Below are 18,534 nucleotides of genomic sequence, written 5' to 3' on the forward strand. Positions count from 1 at the left end.
AATGTTTCCATGTGTTAATTAATCCCCAAAAATTTATTTACTTGCCAAATAACATAGCTGCAACATCGGTACAGACATTTCGGTTGCACAATACTTCAAGAACTCGCAGCCACACAGTCATCTGAAGCAATGGGCTTTTCAGTTTTCAAAGCTGTGCAGCCTTAAAACGTCCACTTTGCATAACTTTTACAATCAATTTATTTAACAGCATGCTGTCTACTATTCGCACAAACCTGCAGCACTTAAGATAATTTACTTCATTTTGGTGGTACTACTGCAAGATAAGAACCAAGGAAAGTGAAGTGCACAAGTCAGAGGGCAGCATTACTGGGCACTGAGTGAACATCACTCAAGCAGAACGGCCAAGTGCTAATGTTTTATTGCATCTCTTTACCTTTTCATATTGAATCCGTATGAGGAATTAACAGTTTGTGATTATTGCTCTGTTGTGGTGATTTAACGTTTAATCAGCCTTTCATACTCGTATTGAACGACAGCCTCGGGACCTTTTGGGGAGATGGTAAGACAGTCACATCTCAAGCCAGAAATGCATGTATTCACGTCAGTGTAGACAAAAAAAAAACAAAAACAATCACCTCACTCCTGCAGAGAAGTAAGGCAAAGGAACATTAGGATTAGCAGCATTTCGTCATCAAAAGATCAAATTATTTCAACATCAGTGAATTATTCAAATCCTCTTCCTTGTACTGGCTTGGCCAAAGCAAAGGTCACCTGCACTGCTCAGTGTCTGAGTTAGTATGACAGGGTTTAACTCAAAGAATTAAATGAAAGGAAAGGGCTTGAAGCCAAAGTAGAAATAGTTTCCATTTCTAAATTTGAACAAAAACTTAAGACAGTATAAGGACAACATAGAGAATCGCTTTTTTTTTTCTGTACAGCAATTAAATAGAACTAAACAAAAATCAGAAGTATACACCCTACTTCCCAGTTGCCTGAGAGACCAGTAGTTTCAAATTGTCATTATTAAACCATACAGTTTGTGATTCTCAATCACCCCCGCCAAATCAAATGACAGTTTTAAACACTAGACGAAGCAGAACATAGATATGACATCACACCTTCAAGTAAGTCTTGAGACATCTTCATGAACAGACTCATTCATCTCATATGTTCTGTAACTTTTCAACCTAAACGTTGAAGCATGAGAATTATGAGGTTTCATTAAAAAAGTAAACAACAATGAAACCCTTTCATTTAGAGCCTGTTGTATATGTTCCAGTTAAAGTCGCATAACCAACTGTCAAAATATGATCAAATGATGTCTACAGCAACAAAACTCTTCCAGTATCTTGGCTGGAGGCTTAACAGGCGATCTGTTTACATTATTAGTTTTTCAATCAATTAGCAAAAGGTTGAATAAGAGTTCAATACCCCGTTTCAGGGCATCTAATTCAGAATCAAGGAAAACTGAGGCTGCTCACAAAACAAACGGTCTGACCAAGTATCGTCATGGTCACAGACAGAGGAGCTCTGTCCCAGAGAGTTTGCTGAGGAAAAAGATACTTCTGTCGGAGATGCTTTATGGAGATCTTTGGAGATGCCGTCTTTGGGGAATGGCTGTGGTGCTCGTCTACCGTGGAAGGGAGTGTCAAAGTGTGAATCTGGTGCTGCGAATCCTTCCTTTGATCCAGTCCAACAGCCCCATGCTTCTCCACGCTCCTCGGACCTCTCTTCCAGTCTGCGGGTGTGGATTCATCATGCCCCAACACAACATCAGGCCACATCTGGAGGTAAGAAGGAACCAACATCAGTCCTGTATGTGTTATGTTTGCAGGGAGGTGCGTGCTTGTAGCAAAGAATGATGATGATGATGATGATGATGATGATGATGATGATGATGAGGGTGAAAGAATTGAAAGAGAAACGTAATTACAGGGTGATAAAAGTCTGATAATATCATTTACATTTGGTTTGTGTGTAGTTTGCTCATGTTGGGATGTTTTTGCTTATTTTAGAGAAAATGTTAAGCAGTAAAAAGGAGCTTGAAGAACACTTCATGAACAACTTTAACACCGTCGCTGGTGTTTTCACATCAAATTTTCTTTCTGAACTTCACTCATCTCACTCATCTTCTTCCGCTTATCCGTTCCCGGGTCGCGGGGGCAGCAGCCTCAGCAGAGATGCCCAGACTTCCCTCACCCCAGACACTTCCTCCAGCTCTTCCGGGAGGAGTCCGAGGCGTTCCCAGGCCAGCCGAGAGACATAGTCTCTCCAGCGTGTCCTGGGTCTTCCCCGGGGTCTCCTCCCGGTGGGACATGCCTGGAACACCTCCCTAGGGAGGCGTCCAGGAGGCATCCGATACAGATGCCCAAACCACCTCAGCTGACTCACTCTCAATGTGAAGGAGCAGCGGCTCGACTCCGAGCTCCTCCCGGGTGACCGAACTCCTCACCCTATCTCTAAGGGAGCGTCCAGCCACCCTGCGGAGGAAACTCATCTCGGCCGCTTGTATCCGCGATCTTGTCCTTTCGGTCACTACCCAAAGTTCATGACCATAGGTGAGGGTAGGTGCGTAGATTGACCGGGTAAATCAAGAGCTTCGCCTTTCGACTCAGCTCCTTCTTCACCACGACGGTCCGGTACATCGACCGCATAACTGCGGACGCTGCACCGATCCGTCTGTCAATCTCCCGCTCCATCGTTCCCTCACTCGTGAACAAGATCCCAAGATACTTGAACTCCTCCACCTGAGGCAGGACTTCTCTTTCTGAACTTGCCTGATAAATTCTAATGTCTTTGAGGGTGTTGTGCCTCAAATATATTTGACTTTACCTTCATATTATTACTTTTGAATAGAGAAAAAGTGTGTCTCAGCATGAATAACAGGATTAGGGATTAATGATTTCCCCCCAGGTGGTCAGAAGTGTATCAGGTATCCAAGAGCTGATCAGGTTGATTCAAGAGATATACCTGAGGAAGAAGAAAGTAAAAGGCTGAAAGACACAGGAACTAGTAATGCTCATTCACCTGGTCCCTGCTGGATGGATACATCTTCTACTCCACTCAGAGGCTTCTGGAGGCCATTCTCAGTGAAGGCTATGACAGGAACTCTCTCCTCCTGCTGCTGCTGCTGCTGCTGCTGCTGCTTCTCCTCCCCTTCAGGAGGAGACAACCTGGAATGTGAAGGTAGTACGATCTCCTCTTCAAACTCCCCGTTCTCACTGTAATAACATCGGATTGATTTGAAATCATTAATTTTTATGTCCCGGAGAAAAAACACAAGGGGAGGTGAAATGTATTGCCATTAGCATGATGTTCAGCTTTACCTCTGTGCAGGTTTGCCGGGTGCTGTGCTGGTGGTGTCGGTGTTGCTGTTATTGTGCCTCGGGGACACCGTGGATGCAGCAGGGGAGGTGGGGGTCACTGATGACGGACAAACCAATGTGGTCAGCAGGGACAACATCATGGGAACATTAGAGGAGAAGACGTGTTCAAAGTTTATCTGGTTACCTGTATCGTCTCCATTCCTGACCTTCTGCAGATGAGAAAAATGAAAATGAAAGTTTATTAAAAAAAAAAGATGGAAAATTGTTCAACTTTTGTCCTGTCTGCATTTCAACTGAGGCCTTCACCTTTTCTGTTGGGTCTGAGCGTCTTGTTCTCTTCATGATTTCCTCAAGACGCTGGCATTAAAAACAAAACAAAAAAAACCCATGAATAAATAAACCAACATGATGAAAAATCTTGATAGCATGTTTGAGTTGGAGTCACCTTTTTTCTCTCCAGGCGCTCAGCCTCCTCCTTCTGGAAGTGCTTCTCTCTCTCCTGCCTCAGACGCTCGGCCTCCTCTCTCTGTCGAGTCTCTTCCTCCTCTTTCTAATACATAAATAAAAACAGTGGGGTAGTCATAAAACTTCTTAAGCATCGGTAAAAGAAACAGAAACAAAAAAAAAACAAAAAAAAAACAAGTTCAGTGAATTATTCTCCACCTGTTTCTGGAGTCTCTCTGCTTCCTCTCTCTCTTTCTGAAGCTTCTCTTCTTCTTCTGCCTGTTTCTCCTCCTCCTCTTTCCTTCCCTTCTCCTCTGCCTGGCGCCGAGCTTCCTCCTCTCTCTTTGCTCTCTCCTCTGCCTTACGGCGAGCCATCTCTTCCTTCGCTAATCTGCAGGTGGTGTTTAGACACATACATCAATCAAATGTGTAAAAACAAATATATTCAGCACCAAACATTTCCTCACACAGCCAGTCTACCTCGCCTGCTCCTCTTGCTGCCTTCGCTTCTCTTCGTCCCTCTCTCGCTGCTCTCGGGCCAGTCGTCTGTTCTCAGCCAGGATACGACTCGCCTCCTCCGGATCTGTGGTACCAGCTGAAGTCTTGGTGGTTGGAGGAGAGCCAACACTCTCTAAAAGGCATAAGAGGAATGTTGATCAACTTTAGCTAAAAAAAACAAAATACAAAAAAAAAAAAAAAAAAATCAAATTGGCTTGATTCGGCTTCTACTAGTCCTGACTGACCAGTTGGTGTGGGTTCAGTCAGGGTCCTGTTCTGACCCAAGGGCTGAGGTCGAGGCTGTGAAGGGCTGAGGACCTGGTCATCCTCCTGCTCCTGAGATCTGGTTGGTGTTGGGTGGTTAGAACTCTCGGGGGGGATTTTGACAGGACGCAGGTTTCCAGGGTCCTCCGCTGCTGGAGACTTGAGCAACTTGGGGGTCGGAGGTCGTCCTGCTGACTTCTGAGGAGGTCTGTATGCAAAGGAAAGGAGTATTGCTCATCCCATAATAGCAACAAACTCCTCTTTGAAATAATTTATCCTTTCGTTGCAAAGTTTTGTTCAAACAGCTCATTTTGCAGACTAACACACGCAAACACCCCACCTGCCAGGAGAGGGAGCTGTAGTTTTGCTGGTCTTCTTGCCTGGAGAAGTGGTGCGTTTGCTGGGGGGTAAAGTCAGAATGGGAGCCAGGGGGAGAGACAGGTTGCTCCATGATTTCCTGACACTGTCACGGTCCTTCGGCCGCTTTTGCTGGTGGAACAACAAGGTGGCATGTAGGATTAAAACTGCATGACTTGGGAGACATCTAGGACAACAGTGTTATGTCATAAAAACATCCCTCTCAAACAACACCCTAGCTACAACCCAATTGCCCACTGTACTGTTCACTCATTGTTCCATACATTACTTACTGTGTGGAGGTATGGGGAAATACTTACATAACAAACATTGATCCAATAATTAAATTACAAAAGAGAGCCATAAGAATTGTAAATAATTCAAAATACTGCAACCCAACGAACCCACTCTTCATTAAACTAAATACCTTAAAATTTGTAGATCTAGTTGAGCTAAGGACTTCTCTTATAATGTATAAGGCACACAACAACCTACTTCCTTACTGCATTCAGGAAATGTTTTCACCCAGAGAAAGTCGGTATGAACTCAGGGGAACTTGTATGTTTAAAAGAAATAAAAGGTAAGGACAAACTTTAGAAGAAGTAGATGTGTTTCTGTTAAAGGGGTAAACTTGTGGAATAGTCTCTGTGATGAGCTAAAAATGTGTAGTTCTATCCGCAAATTCAAAAAAATGTTTAAACTTAGGGCAATTGATAAATATAAACTATGACCAAGAGCAGCTTCTCCTGTAAATCCTCTATATCACATGCTTTTGTTGTAATTGATCTCTGTAATACTATTTATTTTGATTTGTTGTGATGTATTGTAAAAAAGGGTAGGCATTATATAAGCTACGGCTTCAGTCTACACCTTTTTTGGTTCATTTATTTATATATCCAGCTTTACTGTGGTGCATGTTTTGATTGACTAATGGACCAAAATAAAACTAACTACGGTAACTAACTGCTACCCCTCCAGTTCGCTTGATGCTTACTCCATTAAATATACATTTGAGAAGTCAAACCTTCTACTTTTTCTTCATGTTAATCAAAAAAAAAAAAAAAGTGCATCACTCTCAGGCTGGAAGCTACGTGACGCACTTAATTTGCATTGTGTCATAATGCAGTACCGTACTAAGAATGGTTAGAGCAAGAGATCGAAATTAGGCTTAGGCCAAAGTAGTCTGATGGTACTATGGGTGTGCAGAGCCAGGTGCCCCACTGACAGTGACGGTTAAAGATGACCATTAACAGGATTAGGCTCAGACAGCTTTCTACTGGCCTTGCATGACCTCTGGCACCAAACCACGAAACGAGCATGAGAGGAGGGGCCTCAACATATTAAAAATCTAATTTATGAAAACCAACTTAAATTGGATTTTCACATGATCGGGGGTGAGTTGACATTAGTAGCGTAATTGGTAAACTAGTGGTATTCTTGAGAGACTCAGGATTACGTGTCGATGAGCTGTGCGTACAGTCAGCATGCCTGTGGGAAGTCCTGCATAGACGATCCCGTCCCTCTAAAACCTTAATGGCATAAGCTGTGACAGCAGCAAACAGATGGACTGGGGGTGCTACTGTACGTGTGGTGACAGATACATTTCTGACTGATCTGATGTCCGCATTAAAATGGTTACAAGAGGAGACATCTGTCTGGATCATACTTTTCTCTGACCAGATATGGACCAAGAAATGACTGTTACAAAACAGTAACAGTGTCAAATATATCATTTCTTTCTCTTAGTTATTCAGACCCTGCAGTAAAATAAATTAAATGGACTGAAAGACATTTTCATAGTTTGCATTTCAAACAACGTCAAACCGGCCAATATGCACTGATAACGTCCCATACTTGTGTTGTTCCTGTGGTTCTCCTCCGTGGGGTGGTGGAGGACGAGGAAACCATCTCCCTGCTCAGGCTCCTGTCATGGCTGCGACAGTGAGGGAGCGGCTGGGCCTGCAGGGTCTTGAAGGACACGGAGCCCATAGGGTGGCAGGAAACTGATCGAGGACACACAGGCAGCGCTACAGTGATGTATGAGGCGGGGGTTCAGGGTGTTTTGAAGGAAGTTATGGTTCGGAGAAGTGTGGATATTTGTGGGACATCGATGAGGATTTGGTTAAAAAGATTTTTAAAAAAAAGGAGTGAAAAGCAAAAAGATCAGGAAGGAGAGAAGGGAATGAGAGGAAATCCAGATGAATGATTAGGAGAAGCAAAGGGTTTGGGAGGGTGAGCGGAGGAGTGAAAGAAATGATTGGTAGGAAAGGAGAAAGAAAGTGTTAGTATTGATTGTAATTATAGCTGCAAATGTGCTGTAACCATCACTGGGGCACGGAGCAGTAAGTAGCTCCATGTAATTTGTTACAGAGAAGATATGAGTTGACTTGAATGATCAGGTATGAGGATAAACAAGCTTTGGTTTAAAGGGTGCATTTCAAACCTCAATGCAACATGAAAACATATAGATTATTTGGAACACCACTATCTCATGCAACATGCCCCAGTGGTGGAGACCTTTAAAACAGAGCTGGGTGATACTTCAGATGAACAGGGTTCAGTGGGCAATGTAAAAAAAAAATTAAAAAGAAATAACCAATCCTAAAAACAGACACATATCTGATCCAACAGAAATGTTGATTGTTACATTTCTGACTTTAAAAACTCTGAAATGCTGAATTAATCAAGTCAAAATTTCAGACCTTTTATCTAGACATTCTCCCGTCCATTAAAAAAAAAGCTATATTTCCTCAAATGCCTCTAATGTGTCATCATATTAGAGCAACATTAAGTGCATTAATTTCAAACCGGTATTATAATAACTTTATCATTATACAGTATCTTAAAATATCAGTGTAGCACCCAGCTCTACTTTAAAATGTATTATTAATTTAAGAGACACTAATCATCACATCAGACCCATCACTACAAAGAGAAAGTGGTCATAGGCGCAAAGCACAGAAAATGTGATTATTTTTGATTATGCGAGTATAAAAGAGTGTGGTTCTCCTCAAAAACATTTGGAAAAATATATTCAAATAAATAATGGAAACAATATTTTGTACTTTGTTCCAGTGGGTTAAAAACAAAATAATGCAAAATATTACAAATGTCATAACATAAATAAATAAGACAATTCTTCCAAAACTACTGCTGCCACAGCCACAACAGACAGTGTGGGGGCGTGGCACCAGTAGTTAAACACTTCCTGAAGAGCTTATTTGTTTAGACCAACGTGTGTGTGTGTGTGTGTGTGTGTGTGTGTGTGTGTGTGTGTGTGTGTGTGTGTGTGCGTGTGTGTGTCTGATACGGACTATTAAAGGACATGTCAGACAATTTAATGCTTTAAGTGCAACCAAATCTGATTAACATACAAAATTACTCTGGTAAAGAGACTAAAATTAAAAAAAAGATATATATATAAATAAAAAAAACTTTCAACACAAGAAACAATCATGTTTGCATAAACATGTCTCAGTCGGTGTAGCCACTCGTGACGGAATAAGGGTGCGTGTGTGTGTGTGCGCGTGCGTGCGTGCGTTACCCGTTTGATCTCCAGACAGACTAACGGCGCTGCAGCTGCGTGCCAGGTAGGCGTGTGTAGGCTGCTGCAGACGGTTCACCATATTGCTCTCCCATGGGGTCAACGGTAGGCGGCGGAGCCCTACACGCACATACAGTACACAACACCGTACGTTATAATTGGTTTGATAACAGTTAAATCTATTAACTGTCAGCTAATTAGACCAAACAATCAGCTTAAGCACATTAAAAGTTATGCATAGTTACTGAACGTGTGATCTCCTAAACTGCACAGCATTTCAGGTGACAGATAAGTTGAAGTTAGGCCATGCACACCTCACCAGCATGCACCAGTTTGTTAATGATCAGAAGACAGAAACACTGAAGCGCAAACAAAACGCAGCATGCAGAGAGAAAAGCATTTAAACAGGCATGCAGCAAAAAGGTCTGCCTGCACCTGCGTCTCAGGAAAACAGCCAACTTTCAATTATGATTTTGTAAAGCAATGTATGAATTTTGCTTGCAAATATTTCACTTAGTGCCAAGTTTTTATGCAAGCAAGTTCAACACTTGGGCACAATTCCCTGGTAGCTCAGCAGGAACAAAACAAAATTATTAATATTCTTCAAAATCTATTTCTCTATTTGAACAACCAGACTCTTTGGAGGTATGGTACACCAGAAAGAAAACATGCAGCTGTGAGGTTGCAGATTTCAGGATGCAGGAAAAAAATAAAACTGGGCTGAAAACTGTGCAAACAATTCATGGACTGGGTTTTTACTCAATTCAATTGTGATGTTTCTTATTGTAGAATCTTCAATATGCAGTTAGTTTTGGCAGGAAAATAATAAGACACATACTGGCATTTGAAGTATAAACCAATAAATATGTCAGATTATTTGAAATGTGGGTGTCAAATTTTCCAGCGAGAATATAAACACACAATGCTTTCACAAAAACAAGATTATCCTACAGAGGATTAGAGAAAGGGGTCACGCTGGAGGGAGAGAGAAAAAAATCTCAATCCAGACAGACACAGAAGTGCAAACAATTGTGCACATATAATCAATGGGGAAAAACCCGTTCTTTTGTTTTATCGTTACTTTTTTTTTGTTCAATGTAGGCCAAAGCACCATCGTAGATTTATAAAGAGAAAACATATGAGAAAAACGGTGGTAACAGTAGTTTCCTTTTGGTATTCCTCTACAGTTTCCAGCCCATTTCTGCCGAGCACAGTTGTGTTATCAGTATAAGACCAGAGACCAAAGGTCTCGCTGACGACACCTGTGTTTTTTTGCTGTGGGGTCTTCCCCTGATGTAGGCGGGGTTTCGAATGAGCTTTGCTTATGGCAGGAGAGGAGGCTGTTCTCATCCGTAAGCCTGTCGGCAACATATAAACATCAAAGAACACATGATCTAACAGCTGACTTGACAACATAAAATTTTTTTCTTTTTGCTCAACTGCTCAACTGAGACGGATGAGGGGGTCAATTTCACTCTCATATTTCTTCACTACATATGATTGTACAGTCAACAGTGTGGTAGTTCATCTAAGAGAAAGTAAGGAAAAAGTCTGAGTAGTTCTGTTAAGATACTTTAAGTAACGCCGACTTCCTTCATGTAAAAAGATAGAGTTATAGTTTTGGACTATTGGGTCTGCTGCTTGGCTAGCTTAAAGAGGTGATGGGACACGTACTAAATCACAACTCATATTTGTGTGGGAGGTTTTTTTTATTTTAATCCTTGAAAAAACATCCAGATTTGCTGTTGCCACATTTCCATTACTCTAAGCTAATGGAACAATCTGCTGCATGCAGTTTCATAATTATCGTCAGGATAAAGAGAACGACTGTTCCATCTAAATCTCAGGAGGGAAAGAGTTTCTTTAAAAAGTTTGGGTACGAGATCTTATTTTAAGTAATTTTTTTCCTATATTACCCCAAATTATCATCACACACAAGCAGCAAGCAATTATTTAAATGCTGTCAGTTCACAACAAAGAGTAGCAGTCACCCTTCAAAGCAACAGGGCTCGAAAAACCCAGACCAGATCGTTGGCCTCTCTGTCAAACTCATTTTTCTTCAACGAACAGGCATTACATGTTCACATACTTTGGAGGTATGGCTTTAGAGGAAAGTCTGAAGCAAAGGGTTTGTACTTTTTAAATTGTGCATTTTCAAAATGTTGCTGAATCTTATTGGTTTTTCCAACATCTCCCACTCAACCTTGAGATTACATTTTTCTTTAGATCATGTCAAGATCACATAACAGCAAAGGACATTTAACAAATGCTAATTTACAATGATTAAAAACAGTGTAAGATGCATTCAAAGGGCAGACAAGGAGATAAATCTTGTAATTTGTGTTTGCACTGTTGGTTGTCTTTACCTCGGTCAGGTGAGTGCAGGAGTGTGGCAGACGAGGAGGAGAGGCGCTTGGTAATGATGGGATCTGTATGTTTGGATAAGTTCATAGTGGACACTGACCTTCTGTCAACATCTAGGAACAAAGACACAAGACAAAAAATAAAATCAGCGGTCTACATAGTGGGAGTGCCTGAAGCAATAACATGGTTTGAAGAAAGAGAGCTGGAGCCAGCACTCTTCATTCAGACTAATTCAGGTTAAACTACTAAGAATCTACTTAAAAACCAAGTTTGAAATGAATTAGTGCTAAATGGATCTTACGTCAACTAAATTGGAAAGTTAGGAGTGACTGTGCCTTGGGATGCGACTTCGGGTGACACTTGGGACTGGTACAAAAGTTAAAAACAATAAATACTAACCACATCACTCACATTGGCCTACATGGACACTAATGAGTGCGCTACTGCAAGACGACGCTGGACAGGGACAGAGCTAGTGCTAGCGTTCTAACGCCAGCCAGCTAACTGACACAGTGCTATAATATTCACATTGGGAGGTTGTGCCGTGTCTGCGGTAGAGACTGAAAGCACTCTGCATGTGCTCCAGTCCCGCAAGGTCGAGTGGATAGAGGAAAGCCGACTCAACGCAACCTGGACCAGGAGGGTAAGAGAAGAAAGACAGTGAAACAAAGAGCAGAGAGCAGGTAGAGGGAGGAAGTGAGCCACAGTCGGAGTGAGTTTGAGAGAGAGAAAGAGAGGGAAAGGTAGAGAACAAGTGAGTAGGCTGTAACAACAAAGAACAGCGGATCTGAAAAGTTCAAATATAAACATGGCTGAACAATACAGACAGAGAGGCGGGCATATTTACACAAGAGATACAGGGAGACATATCAGGCAAAGGACACATTAAAAGAATTTAAACTCCAAAGCATTAACACAGGAAGAAAAGTGGGGAACTGTAGAAATAGCAGTATTTTTTAATTTATTGGCCTGTCTAGTTTTTGAGTATTTAGGTATTTTGTAGGTGTGAAATGGTTCACGTACCGCTTGCTATGCTGGGAGTGTTTGTGTGCAGTGCTCCTCCCCAAGACCAGCGGTTGGGCTTCTGTTTGGTTTTCTGGCTCCTCTCCAGTGTGCGACGGATCACTGCCTCATGACGTGCCTTTAGAGAGTATGACAACAATGAGAAAAATCATCAGTGATATAAAGCAACCACCTGCTATGCAAATGACTGGGGTCATAATTTTCTCCCTGAAAGGACTATTCTGTAAGAGCATTGTAAGCAGACAAGGAAAGCATAAATTGCCATAATAAATATTCAAAACAATATCAAACCCACCTTTTATATCTCAAATTCCTCTAAAGAATGCAAATGTGTCAGAGTAAAAAATACTGAGGTTCACTGGAAGTTTACCTTTCCTAATTTCCATCTATTCATTAACTTCTGCTTATCCAAAGTCGGGTCACGAGGCGGCAACCTAAGCAGAGAGGCCCCGGCCTCCCTCTCTCCAGCCACTTCCTCCAGCTCGTCCAGAGGAATACCGAGGCATTCCCAGGCCATCTGAGAGATATACAGTAATCTCAGGGTGTCCTGGATCCTCCCTCGGGCCCCGTTCTGGTTGCACATGCCAGAAGCACCTCCTAAGGGAGGCGTCTTCATCAGATGTCCAAAACATCTCGCCTGGCTCCTCTCGATGTGGAGGAGCAGTGACTCTACTCTGACTAAACGTCTTACCCTATTCCTAAGGAAGAGCCTACCAAACCAGGCCCCTCCCACCCCCCAGTTGCAACTAGAAATTCTGTCCATAAAAGTTTTAAACAAAATGGCTGTGTATAATTCCCATTATACACAGCCATAAACAGTTGGGGTAAGCATTTGGGACATGAAATGATGTTACCACTTCATTCACATGTTATAATTACAAGCTAATCATATACCGTAGTTTGTCACAGTAACAACCCCTGAATGCATCTCCTCTAAAACCCCAATATGATTTGATGTGGGTGTTTCACATACCAATATTATCAAGAGACAAGGTTAGAATTGTCCATTTATACCAATTGATTACCAAATGTCAGATATATATACCCCTATCAGTATGCACACAATGAGGAGGAGTTTATGTCCACCACTTCCAGAGAACTGGAATGATATTAGATGTTTCAGTAAAAGGAATGTTTTAGTGATGATCAACTTTCCTTTGTAAGTTCACAATTGTCATTTTTATGCACTTTTTGTACACAAAAAAAGTTTTAATAGCCTTGGTTTGCCTGTATACCCCGCATCCAGTCCACAACTGAAGTAGATGTTTTTAAGACTTGTCAGAGGCTCAAAATAGCCATTTATTTTGATGACACTACTAGCAGATTAGGCTAAAGTGAATTACTATTATGCTGCACATTTATACTCTATTCTCAAAAAATGTACACTTTACATTTTCCTCCCCAACAAATGTTTACACTCATTGCAATATAGTAATTGCAACCAGAGTTGCCTTAACTCTGGAATGTTCCTATACATAAAACAAAGATGTAAAAATATGTCAAGGCCATAATTTCTAAAGACCAAAAGATGAGGTTGCAAAATCCTTTTCTTTTCTTTCTTTCTCAGGGAAAAGGTTACATGCTCTTCTCGTCACATCTACAATCCTGGGCTTTAATAAAATCTGTCAGTGAAAATAAATCCCATGACTTTGTAATTTAAACTTATCAGAAATGTATTTGTCATTATAAAGACAACAATATTGCAAATAATACAACCCCAAATTCAGAAAAAGCTGTGAATATTAATACATTGCAAATATTTGAAAATCTCAAACCTTGAAAACATATCAAATGTTGAAACGGAGACATTTGGTTATTTCATAAAAAATATTGGCTCAATTTGGATTTGATGGCAGCAACACACCTCGAAATGCTGGAATTTCTACCATTATGGCCAAAAATTATTTTTATGAAAAGTGGGGAAACAAAATACTTCAAAAACCACTGGAGGAGCATTGGAATTATTAGGTTAATTGGCAGTAGGGCAGTAACATGACTGGGTTTGAAAGGGGCATTTCAGAGAGCCAGCACCTCTCAGATGTAAAGATGGGCAGACATTCACTAATCTGCAACAAACTGCCACAAAGACAAAACATGTGGAACAATGTTATAAAACATTCATCAATGTAAGATTGAATATACTTTGGAGATTCCACCCTCTACAGTGTATAATGTAATCAAAAAAATAAATACAATCAAAGAATTAGGAGGAATCTCTGTAAACATGGGAAAAGGCTAAAGGTCAAGGCCAAAAGTTAAAAATGGATGTCCATGATATTCAGGCCCAGAGGTTGCACTGCATTAAACAGCCATGGTTCTCTACTGTAAATCTAATATAATCTAAAATAAGCTTAGAAACACTTCCAGAGATCACCGTGTCTGAACACAGTTCACCGTGCAATCCGTATATACAACTTATGGCTCTATCGTGCAAAGAAGAAGCCATGTGTGAACACAATCCAGAAACACTGCTGTCTTCTGTAGGCCAAAGCTCATGTCAAACGATCTGAGGCAGAATGGAAAACTGGATAAGAGTTGGAATACTGAACTGACCCTTCTGCAGTCCAAACCTTCATTATTATTATTAATATAAAAAACATTTGGTGTACCATATTTTGTGGACCATTATGGGCACTGCATTATAAGGCGCTGTATCAATGAACGAGTCTATTTTCATACATGATAAAACATATATAAGCGAAACAAAACAGTCAGATAAGTTGAACTTTATTCAACTTATTCACAATAACTCCGAATATTGTTAAGTTTTAACTAATACAGAAAAATACGCCCACATTTTAAATCATTCGTCTTCCACGAATCCACCAATAGTGATAGCAGACACCTAAAGTTAGTGTGAGGTTGGAACAACTTTGTATTCCAACATTTGATTATAATTTAATTATGATATAGATTTGAAAATTGGGTTTATTGTAAAAACCTAATGTTGTCTTAACGTCTAATTATAGTAAGGTAACATTGACTAGATGTTGGAGGATGGTTGCTTGCCAGCACTACATAATTAGTTATCTAACGTTGTCTGATGTTGCAACCCGTATCCAACCAAGACCGACTTTAATACAACCCGTGTCAGCTGGGAATAGTCTGACAATCAATCCAGCTGAGTGACTTCGTCGCTTGCCAAAGTTGCACTAAAACATTTTGACAGATTTTACCACATAAAACTGGTTTGAGGTCAGTAAGCACAACAAAAAAAATTCATACATAAGGTGCACCAGATTATAGGACGCACTCACGGATTTTTGAAAATTATTAAGGATTTTAAGTGCGCCTTATAGTGCGGAAAATACGGTATTATGAAAGTGAAAATTCAGCAATGAAGGCCCAAGACTGTTGAGCAGTGAGAATCCTGCATCAGACAAGTAAAGGAGAACATTCCTTGCGTACAACTCCAGCAATTGGCCTCTTCACTTCCCAGACATTTGTTAAAAGAAAAGGGGATGCTACATAATGGTCAAAATAACTGTCAAAAAATGGTCAAAATTGCCCTGATCCAACTTTTTGAGATGTGTTGCTGCCATCAAATTCAAAATAAGCTATTTTCATCTTCCATGAAATGGCAAAATGTCTTAGTTTCAAAATGTGATATGTTGTTTATTATTCCACTGGGAGTTCACTATGGGTTTATGAGCTTTGCATATCATTGCATTCTGTCTTTATTTACACTTTATGCAGCGTCACAACTTCTTTGGAATTGGGGGTTGTAGAATTACCAGCTGCGTCAACACACATCTCTGTATATTTTTTGTCAAGAGTGTAAACATCAAACTGCAAAAGTATCTAAAAGATGTGCGTCTATGTACCCGGTCCTCCTCCTGTTTTTGTCGTCGTTTCTCCTCTACAGCAACTCGCCTCTTCTCCTCCTTTATCCGCTGTTCCTCCAGTCGTCTCTTCCTCTCCTCCAGGTGTTTCTCATAATACTGCTTGGCCCGATCCTCGCGCGCCTGCCACTGTGCCTCCTTGAAAGCTGAGGCGTGTTGGATGCAGATGACACACAAACACACACTTAATGAATACACCCATCTGCTGCATCTCACATTATTAAACTTTAGCTGTCAACCTAAAGTGAATCCCACAGCACATCAGCTGCAGCATTACTGTAAAACACTATAAACATCAACACATTTCAAAACTGAAAAACTGGCTTTGACTTCCTAAATCTCATTAGCTTCAGTTAAACAAAAAAATTGATCAAAGTGTAAAAAAAAAAATAAAAAAGCACCAGCTTCTCTCAAACCTATCCTGACCTGCCCTTTTAAGTAACGTGGAATCCATGGTAACAGGGTGCCCAGCTTCAGCCTAGACTTTATGTAACTACCAGGAGAAAAGGCCACTTCACCACAGCTACAAACCAAGTTAATTCATGATGTCGCGGGAAAGGCACACAAGAAAGTGAAGGATTCATTCAAAGCCCCTTTGCATCTAAATGTTCACTTGACTCTCCGTCAAACACTCAAATTTAAAGAATGCTCACCATTCTGTTTCTCACGCTCCTCCCTGCGCTCACGGGCCAACCTCTGTCTCTCGTCAATCTTGTTGAAAAGCAACGAGTCTGCAGCAAAAAAACAACAGTTCAACAGCAGCATTGATGCTAAAAGCAGGTCAAAACGTTGTAAAACAGCAGCAGGTTATATGGAGAAACAGGAACTGGTTTTAGTATTATACCCGTTTTGGTGGCAGCATAATTACTAGTGCTGTTGCTGGTGATGGTAAGATTAGTGCTGGGAGTGGGGACAGGAGTCACGCTGGGAGTGTAGGTCTGGCCAGAGCCTGAGGAGCTGGGACAGGTAGCCGAAGACAGTCTGCCATCGTCAGACTTATACAGGGAGTAAGATTCTGTAAATGAAAGAAATACACGAGTTAAAACATCTGAGAAAAGAGAAGACGAGAGGAAAAGAAATCATAAAGATAAATGAGTCGGATTCACAAAAACAGCTGTAATCAACATTGTATGATATCCGTTTTACAGCATTTGCATAAGGTTACCTCCCAACTTTGCATCAACACACCCACATTAGCAAACTTTAGAGCGTTGCCCATTCACCAGCAAAGAACAAAATACTCAGCGAAGTTGTATATGAACCAACAACAATGAGCTTATTGTACACATTATCCTGTTAAAACTTAATTGAATTGCAAAACTTGATACCTCAGGACGCAGAAATCTAAAAAAAATAAAAATAAGGAAAAAGTAGGAATGAATGACTAAATAAGCTGGCTAGCGATCAAAATGTGCTGATTTTCGTCCCACTGGCTATGACCTTATCAGTGATTATTAACATTGTAATGGATCACAAATGATCCGTGTTTTTCCCGGATCACTCCCCGGCATGTCATCAGCCATGCATTGATTTATTTATTTTTGATATGTAGGGCTGTTTTTTGTGAGAACTTTGAGATCATGAACGGCAGTGGCAAATATCTGGAGCAGGAGGAATCTGAAATATATTTGGTATCTTTTAAGCTGCTGGTGCAGGAACACTTTGGCTTCCCTGTCGATAGCGGCCCACATTTAACCAGCAAACTGTTATGTTTCTGGACAATCTGCACGTCAGGCCTCAGTGGAGGTCACGACACCTGTTCCCCAACAGCAGCTGACATACGTCGTCAGTTTAAAGTATTGCAGAAGCTTAATCATCTTATAGGTGATAAAACATAAATGCCCTTATATTTTTTTCATTTCTTTAAGAGTGGTTGTCAAATAAGCATGGCAATACATATGAAACATCATTGTCCAGCTGTGCCACTGATGGAACAAAGCCTAGTAAATGTATACAAATTCACAAGACAATATTTTTCCGTTTTCGTGCCTGATTTATTTATGAATATTTAAAAAAAATAAATGTATATTTCCCTCCCTTTTCTTTTCTTTTTCTAAAAACTTTAGCCATAATGATGCAGGGGTGCTGTGATGATCCAAACCATGAGATCCATTTCTGCTCAATCAATACTGGTAGTGATACCGGGTTTCACAGTCACAGGGAAGTGTAGTGTTTTAAAGTTTTGAAGAGTGCGTACTAAATGCTAAAGAAAGCTTTTTGTGCAACCTGTAAGGTAAAATTACTCGTGGATGAAGGACAGTTAAAACTAAATTCAAAACTTAAAGCAGCACAAAAGCGAGTTTTCATGTAAAAATATCAGTTTCATTTGAAAGAATATGTTTACTTCTATGAAGCATTATTTAGCTCTTGCAGTCTCCCATCCCTGTTGTCAACAAAAACCAGCCAAATTAACCTTGACCTCCGTGTCCCAGTTGTCTGTTGTGACAACTGCCTATCGTTTTATGGCATTATGTCACACATCAATGATGAAACCGGCTCACAGAGCCGGTGGACAGATTCAAGAATGCAATGACAGAAAACAAAAAAAACTGAGTTCAAACAAGAGAGTCCAAACAAGAGTAAATCTAAGACAAAATTGTAAAAGCAGCAACCTCCAAGCCTGTATGGAGATCTAATGAACTAAAATTGGCACAGCACATACACATCTTCTGGCTCTGAGCAGGAATAAATAAAAACAACAACTAACTGCAGAGTTGGACAACAAAAAATATATGTTCCCCTGCAAGAGTAGAAAGAATGAAGCAGTGAGTGAACGGCTTTATGTGTGCAAGGATCCAGTGAGAATACTGTCCAGAAATGTTTCCAGAAAGAAGCTGTAGGGTAGCAATGTGCATGAATATATACAAGAGGGATTATGCGTTGCTGTATCAGGTTACTTTCTCTCTACAAC

General features: G+C 40.7%; 1 protein-coding gene across 11 annotated transcripts in view; it reads right to left on the reverse strand.

Annotated features, from left to right (window-relative positions):
• Positions 1–4: 4 nt before the first annotated feature.
• The window catches only part of map7b (microtubule-associated protein 7b), a 30,198-nt gene continuing 11,668 nt past the window's right edge, over positions 5–18,534 (reverse strand). For 3 of the 11 annotated variants that reach the window (XM_061707066.1, XM_061707059.1, XM_061707068.1), the window contains exons 2-20: positions 16,468–16,638; positions 16,277–16,354; positions 15,606–15,769; positions 11,782–11,899; positions 11,287–11,388; positions 10,761–10,871; positions 9,657–9,752; positions 8,395–8,514; positions 6,705–6,877; positions 4,834–4,982; positions 4,475–4,701; positions 4,212–4,362; positions 3,951–4,122; positions 3,733–3,837; positions 3,594–3,644; positions 3,472–3,496; positions 3,288–3,384; positions 2,989–3,182; positions 5–1,806 (exon numbers count right to left, since the gene is read on the reverse strand). In XM_061707066.1, the coding sequence (XP_061563050.1) occupies positions 1,784–1,806; positions 2,989–3,182; positions 3,288–3,384; positions 3,472–3,496; positions 3,594–3,644; positions 3,733–3,837; positions 3,951–4,122; positions 4,212–4,362; positions 4,475–4,701; positions 4,834–4,982; positions 6,705–6,877; positions 8,395–8,514; positions 9,657–9,752; positions 10,761–10,871; positions 11,287–11,388; positions 11,782–11,899; positions 15,606–15,769; positions 16,277–16,354; positions 16,468–16,638 (2,327 nt within the window). In that variant the 3' untranslated portion in view covers positions 5–1,783. Of the gene's footprint in view, positions 1,807–2,988; positions 3,183–3,287; positions 3,385–3,471; positions 3,497–3,593; positions 3,647–3,732; positions 3,838–3,950; positions 4,123–4,211; positions 4,363–4,474; positions 4,702–4,833; positions 4,983–6,704; positions 6,878–8,394; positions 8,515–9,656; positions 9,753–10,760; positions 10,872–11,286; positions 11,389–11,781; positions 11,900–15,605; positions 15,770–16,276; positions 16,355–16,467; positions 16,639–18,534 lie in introns of those variants that run through there. The other 8 variants (XM_061707062.1, XM_061707060.1, XM_061707064.1 and 5 more) reach the window with 8 other exon arrangements.

This window comes from Cololabis saira, chromosome 18 (assembly GCF_033807715.1).
Source record: "Cololabis saira isolate AMF1-May2022 chromosome 18, fColSai1.1, whole genome shotgun sequence".
NCBI lineage: Eukaryota > Metazoa > Chordata > Actinopteri > Beloniformes > Belonidae > Cololabis > Cololabis saira.